This window comes from Mastomys coucha, unplaced genomic scaffold (assembly GCF_008632895.1).
Source record: "Mastomys coucha isolate ucsf_1 unplaced genomic scaffold, UCSF_Mcou_1 pScaffold22, whole genome shotgun sequence".
In the NCBI taxonomy this organism is placed as follows: domain Eukaryota; kingdom Metazoa; phylum Chordata; class Mammalia; order Rodentia; family Muridae; genus Mastomys; species Mastomys coucha.
This window is the reverse complement of record NW_022196905.1, coordinates 209785383-209792544: the sequence shown is the minus strand read 5'-3', so window position 1 is coordinate 209792544 and position 7162 is coordinate 209785383. Positions and strand designations below refer to the sequence as shown.

The 7162-nt window shown below is 52.2% G+C and overlaps 1 protein-coding gene across 3 annotated transcripts in view; it reads right to left on the bottom strand.

The window, feature by feature from the left end:
* Window positions 1-5432: 5432 nt before the first annotated feature.
* Map1s (microtubule associated protein 1S) overlaps window positions 5433-7162 on the bottom strand; it is a 19039-nt gene continuing 17309 nt past the window's right edge. For all 3 annotated transcript variants that reach the window (XM_031340197.1, XM_031340196.1, XM_031340195.1), the window contains 2 exons: window positions 6449-6672; window positions 5433-5912 (listed from right to left, as the gene is read on the bottom strand). In XM_031340197.1, the coding sequence (XP_031196057.1) occupies window positions 5757-5912; window positions 6449-6672 (380 nt within the window). In that variant the 3' untranslated portion in view covers window positions 5433-5756. The remainder of the gene's footprint in view (window positions 5913-6448; window positions 6673-7162) is intronic.

Genomic DNA, 7162 nt, shown 5'->3' with positions numbered 1-7162 from the left:
AACAAAACAAAACAAAAACAAAAACAAAAAAAAAAACAAAAAACAAAAAATTCATTATGTGTGTCTGTCTCCCAATACCAGCCCTATCTTGACTTGGATTGTTGCAATGGACTAGGTTGATAAACAGGTATCTCCATTCACAGAAGGAGAGACAGCGATAGCTTATGGGTAGGGACAAGTCCCTTTAGGTGTATGTCCATGGTCCCTGAGCTCTAGGGGCTCCACTGGCAATCATGGCCCTCATCTCAGGGGGTTACCTGTCTTTCACATCCTCCATACAGACAGACACCTTCCCAGTACCCTGGGGAAGCTGGTTCATTAGATTGTGAGTGATTCCTATAAGTAAGGCCCCTACTACTGTGAAGCCAATACAGGCTGAGGGCAACTTGGCACAGGCTGAAATTATCACAGAGAAAGGAGCTTCAGTTGGGGAAGTGTCTCCATGAGATCCAGCTGTGGGGCATTTTCTCAATTGGTGATCAAGGGGATAGGACCCCTTGTGGGTGGTGCCATCCCTGGGCTGGAAGTCTTGGGTTCTATAAGAGAGCAAGCTGAGCAAGCCAGGAGAAGCAAGCCAGTAAGGAACATCCCTCCATGGCCTCTGCATCAGCTCCAGGTTCCTGACCTGCTTGAGTTCCAGTCCTGACTTCCTTTGGTGATGAACAGCAATGTGGAAATAAGCTAAACAAACCCTTTCCTCCCCAACTTGCTTCTTGGTCATGATGTTTGTGCAGTAATAGAAACCCTGACTAAGACAACAGCAAACTTTCTCCTCCACCTAGTCCTAGCTCAACTCGTTTGTGTCACAAGGTAAAATATAAAGGGCCAAAGGTCAGATGCAGGGGGCTAGAGTGCCAGGTATGAGGGTCTCAAGAACCCAGCCGTAAAGTCCTTGGCCCTGGAACGATGCCTTCACGGAACCTCGCTGAGGCAGGTGTTACAGACATGCTTGCTTTCCCTGCAGACAAGGCTACAGGCTCAGACAGGTCGTGAGGTTTACAATAGCCTTGGCCCAAGGGAAGTACTACTATCAGAAGGTGTGGCCTTGTAGACGATGTGTGTCAGTGTGTAGATGAGCTTTGAGGGCTACTAGTGCTCAAGCTATGCCCAGTGCAGGAGAGTCAGTCTCCGCCTCAGCTGCCTATGGATCAAGATGTAGAACTCTCAGCTGTCTTCCAGCACCATGTCTGCCTGCATGCTGCTATGCTTCCTGCCATGATAATGGACTGAACCTCTGAAACTGTAAGCCAGCCCCAAGTAAACATCATCCTTTATAAGAGTTGCCTTGGTCATGGTGTCTCTTCACAGCAATGGAAACCCCAAGACACATGAGTGACCAGAACACCTGACCCAAGTCTTCCCTACTGTCCCGTTTCCTGCCTTGCCTTCTGCACAGGCCTCAGGTGCATGGTCAGTATAGATCATGGGGACAAGACACCAGTCCCATCCTCCCAGAGCGCTCCTTCTTGCAGTGGACCTGAGTTTTCTTCCAATGTTTGTGTCGGAAAGCTCACAGCTGCCTGTAACTTCAGCTCCAGGGGAACCGACACCCTCTTCTGGACTCCAAGGGCACCTGCACTAATGTGCATGTACCCATAAACATGCACACACGCATACAAAAAACAGAAAGTCTTTTGCTGTTTACAGAAAGATGGTGTTTCTCTGTGTAGTCCTGCCTGGGCTCAAACCCAAGAGATCTGCCTGCCTCACTTAGTCTTCTGAATGCTGGGATTAAAGGCATGCGACACCATGCTGAACAAAGGTAAATGTTCAGGGTGGGCTGGAGAGATGGCTCAGAAGAGCACTGACTGTTCTTCCAGAGGTCCTGAGTTCAAATCCCAGCAACCACAAGGTAGCTCACAACCATCTGTGATGGGATCCAATGCTCTCTCCTGGTGTGCATGAAGACAACTACGGTGTACTCACATAAATAAAATAAATAAATCTTAAAATAAATACCTGGAGTTAGACAGTTGTGAGCACTCTGTGGTGCTGAGCATCAACCCAGGTCCTCTAGAGAAATATGGTCAGCCCCCAAGCCCTCTCTTTAGCCCCATTCTTTTTGTTTGTTTTTGTAACGGGCCTCAGATGGGATTGGCCTGCCCCCAAATAGTCATGAAGAATGTTGGGTCATTGTGGGTCATTGGGTCAGTAGGTCACTGGTCCTATGGGGGAAAGGGTTCAAACTGCAGGCCTTCCAGAGATGGCCACACAGCCTTCCAGCCTAGCCTGTGCAGCCCGAAGCCAGGCCTTGGCTTAGGATTGACAAGAGCACCATCTGATCCTGCCTTTTGTCTTCTTGGCTCCCAGGGTCTGGCTAAGGCACAAATGCCCTTCATACAGAGCCTGCTGGCCTTAACTAAACCATACGGCATCCAGTTACTGGAGCTGTGACCACTGCAGAGTGCTAGGCAGAGTGAGCACACAGCCTGAGAGGAAAGGAGAGCCAGGTACGTGGGAGGCTGAGGCAGAAGGATGGCTGGTTTCAGGTCAATGCAGACAATCCAGCAGGTGAGTCCATGTCAGCAGAGACGTCAGGGAGAGTCGGTGCCTAGCTTCAAGGCCCAGGCTAAGCCCCAAGCAGCACAGCAGCACACTAAATGAGAAAGATTTGAGACTGGTGGCCTTCGTTGCAGAGATCCAGCTGCCTCCCCCTCCCAAGCACCTCGAGTCCACTGAAACTCTGGAGGCAGACGCAGAGGCAGACCAAGGCCAACCTGAGTTCAGTCTGGTCTACAGAGTGAGTGCCAAGCCAGCCAGCTTGTCTAAAAGCCATAACAAGCAAAAAGCTGAGTTCAGAGCCTACTCTGGGTCTTGTCTTCCAGGTGTGGCCAGGTGCACAGCCTCGGTTACTAGGGTCACCTCACCCGCTCACACCTCAGCAGTGGCGGCTGTTTCACATGTTTGGTCTTCAGCTGGTGACATCACTTTGGAAGTCTGTTGAAGGTGGCAGGGACTGGACACAGAGCCTTGGAGAGGGCCATCTCTGGCCCCTTCCTGTCACCCCATCACATTCCGGCCATGAGCTGAGCTAGCTGCTTCGCCATGCCTCTCCAGCTCTCCTCTCAGACATCTGTAAAGCATTTATCACTGTCGGGCGAGCTAGTGGCTCAGTCTAAAGGCTGCCCTGCATCTACATGCACACACACCCCAGTGCCACCTGTGTACTGAAGACCTATCTTCATAGCAGCAAGGAGGTGAGGGCTGGTGACCAGGAGTTCAAGGTCTCCATACTGAGTGGACTGGGTCAGGGTGCTGGATGCTGGTGCACTGGTGGCTCTTCTTGGGACTCTCTGCCCAGGACTCACGCACATCCTGTGTTTTCTGCTGCAATGGTAGGTGAGGAGGTTAACTTGGGTTTAACTCATAGCCACACACTCCAAAGCTGAAGAGGTCCGAGCTCTGCTGCCACAGGACTGGGTGGGCCAAAGGGGTTGGTGACAGCCTGTTCTATTCACACATGCTGCTGTAGCCCAGCCTTAACACAGGTTGTTTCTGCACCATCATGCAGTCTGTGGGACTGCCAGTCCTACAGACTTCACACTGACTCAAGTACCCATAAGAACCTGAGGGCTGAAGAGAGGGTTCTGTAGCTAAGAAGCACTTGGAGAGGACCCTGGACAATTCCCAGCATGGCCATGGTGGCTCCTGAGGATCTGATGCCCTCTCCTCTGGCCCCTGTGTGCACTGCAGGCACATGGTGCAGACATGTATAGAGGAAAACACTAACATATATAAAATAAAGACTAAAAGAACTTAGACCTGAGACCATGAGGGTCACTCAGAAGCAAAATGTGGTGGCACATACCTGTCACACCAGCTGTTGGGATGCTAAAGCAGGATTGCTACAAGTTCTTGACCAGCCTGGCTACTACTACTGCCTTGGCAGATCCAGGGAGATGGCTCAACTGGTAAGTGTTTGCAACCAAACCATAACATCTGAGCTCAAGCCCTGAACCCACAGTGAGGGAGGGAAGCCAGCCCTCCAAGGTGTTCCCTGAGTGCAACACATGTGCCAAAAAATACAAAGTGAGCCAGACCAGAAAGCCATGGTGTGGCTGAGATGGTGGTTCCAGCCCTCCGCCAAGACTGCAGGAGGTAGGTTGTGTCCACCTAGGAACGTGTAAAGCTGCAAGGGACTAATGAGTGTCAGGAGAGCAGTTGGTCATAAGTGGGCTGTGGCTCACTCCTGTGGTCTCATTACATGTGACTTACCCTACAGAACATACTTGTGGGGGCAAAACCTTGCTCTTGGACTCCAGATGATCTGTACCACCAGCTCTGTCCCCTACCTAGCACCCACCCAGAGCCTGTAGTACAAGCTGCCTAGCTGGTGATGGCGCACAGCCCATAGCTGCTTCACACTGACCTGGCCTGGAGCTGAGGCCAGAATCAAGGCTCTACAGAGTGGGTGCCCGTCTCACTGCTTGTGACAGCACTGGCACAGAGCTATGACACTGGGTGTTCAGCAAGCTCCAAGGCTGTTCACATCCCAGTGTCTTAGTTAGGATACCACTGCTGTAATGAAACATCATGACCAAAATCAAATTGTGAGGAAAGGGTTTATTCAGCCTATACCTCCACAGCACTGTTCAACACTGAAGGACATCAGGACAGTAACTCACAGGGACCTTGAGGCAGGAGCTGATGCAGAGGCCACAGAGGGTGCTGTTTACTGGCTTGCTCCCTATGTTGTGCTCAGTTAGTTTTCTTATAGAACCCAGGACCAATACCCCAGGGATGGCATCACCCACAATAGCTGTATCCTTCCACAATGATCACTAAGACAATGTCCTGGGCTGGAGAGATGACTCAGTGGTTAAGAGCACCGACTGCTCTTCCAGACGTCCTGAGTTCAAATCCCAGCAACCACATGATGGCTCACAACCATCTGTAGTCGGATTCGATGCCCTCTTCTGGTGTGTCTGAAGACAGCTACAGTATACTCATATAAATAAAATAAATAAACTCTTTAAAAGAAAGAAAGAAGGAAAGAAAGGAAGAAAGAAAGAAAGGAAAAAAAACTCTCCTACAGGCTTCCTTACAACTGACCCTATGAAGGCATTGTCTCAATTGAAGTTCCCTCCTATCAGATGACGTTATTTACAAACTGACCCTATGAAGGCATTGTCTCAACTGAAGTTCCCTCCTATCAGGTGACGTTAGTTTGTGTCAAGTGCACATAAACTACTCAGCACACCCTAGCCTTCATTCCTTATTGGGAAGAGGAACCATCCATAAGAAAATGTCTCCACCTGATTGGCCTGGGTAAGAAAGCAGGCTGACTGGGCAGGGAGCAGGCCGGCAAGCAGCACTGCCATGGCCTCCACCTCAGCTCCTGCTGCATCCCTGCCCTAAACAAACCCTTTCCTTAAGTTCTTTATGGCCATGGTGTTTATAGAGCAATACAAACCTAAGACAGGAAGACCAAAATCTCAGTGGTCTGCTTTATTTTTTGTGGTTTTTAAAACAAAGATTCACTATGTAGCCCAGGCTGGCCTGGACTTCACATAGATTCTCCTGCCTCTGCAACCTGAGTTCTAGGATAGAAGGCATGGAGAGCTGTGCCTGACACGTGATGGGGCGAGGACAAGTGATAAAGCGGCGTGGTTCTCATCCTCCGTGCTAGAGATGGAAGCTGGGATGTCATACAGTGGCTCACTCAAGCACGTGGTCTGGCTTTCCACAGGGAGCCACAGCTCCAACCTGGGTCATGGTGAGGAAGTGCTGTTCCCAGGTCGCTCTGTGGCGTGGGGCTAGAACTCCACCTTGCAGGCAGGGAAGGCCTCATCCTGCATGGACACCAGGCTGCCACTGCCCAGCACCCTGATGCCCAGTGCCTGGTGCTGCTCATGCGTCTCCTCATACCACCTGTGCATCACCGCAGAGTCAAAGGTGGGAATCAGTGTGACCTGGGAGGAAAGCAGGCAGAAGGTGACCCTTCCTCTCCCCTCTCTGATGACCCATCTCCCCTGTAGCACCAACAGACTTTCATAATCAGGTGCTACCACATAGCCCAGGCTGGCCCACCACTCCCCACACACCCATGAGTCTCCCACACGACACTATGGTTGAGCCATACTATCCCCGGGCTCTCTAATGGCTCTACATACCCCTGGTTGCAGCCCCCATTGAGCTGGTGCAGCTCTGGCTGGGGCCTTTGTCCTACTGTTCTAGAAGCAGACAGCATGCACACAGGCTGCCTGGTCATCCGCTCCATCTGTAAGGTGTCTCTCAACCTGAGGCCCTCAGCCTCCATGCCCTGACCCCACACAGCTCTGGGGAGCACCTAACCCTTTGGTGACACTTCTCAGCTGCATGAACACCACCTGTTCCCCAGAGCTGTCCTGCAGGGGACAGGGCACCTAGGCCCCATGCCCTGGGGTCCTTAGGCTGAGCAGGAAACAGCTCTTGGAAGCAAGACCTCAGAGTCCTGTGGTCCACCCACCTGCAGGTCGAGGTCCCACTGCCGCTTGCCAGCCAGCAGTGCATCCAACACGGCTCGCAGGCCCTCTTCCTGCCGCTGGCCTTGCCCACTGATGACATAGCAGAGTGCACGCACGCGCAGGAAGAAGTTCTGGTCCAGGTGGCCGGCACCCCCACCAGGCAGGTAGGCCAGGTCCAGGTACACAGGGGAGCCAGCAGCAAGCGGGGCAGGGCGGCTACTGGGTCCTGTGGGGATGTACAGGTTGGTGTTAGCATCATGTAGCTACGAGGTATCTCTGTGGTAGGAGGCAATTACCCCCCGCTGGCAAGGACACCCCAGATCCCTGCACCCTATATTTACTGGGGCTTTGTACTGGGCCCAGTGCAGGCCACAGCTCCTGGGCCATGGAACCAGATGCTCAGAGAGTAAGTTCAGCCTGAAGCCTGATGTGCACAACTGAGGCTGCTCACAAAACCAGTCATGTGGTAGGTGCTGAAGCCCAAAAGCCTCGTCCCCACTCATAGGTGACAGACAGGGAGCCATGAAAGCAGACCTCGAAGCAGCCTCCAAGCCATGAGGAGCAAGGTAACTGCAGACAGCTTGCTCACCCACAGGAAGGCCAATAGAGGCTCTGCTCAGGGCAGACAGCTTGCTCACCCACAAGAAGGCCAATGGCAGCTCTGCTCAAGGCAGACAGCTTGCTCACCCACAAGAAGGCCAATGGCAGCTCTGCTC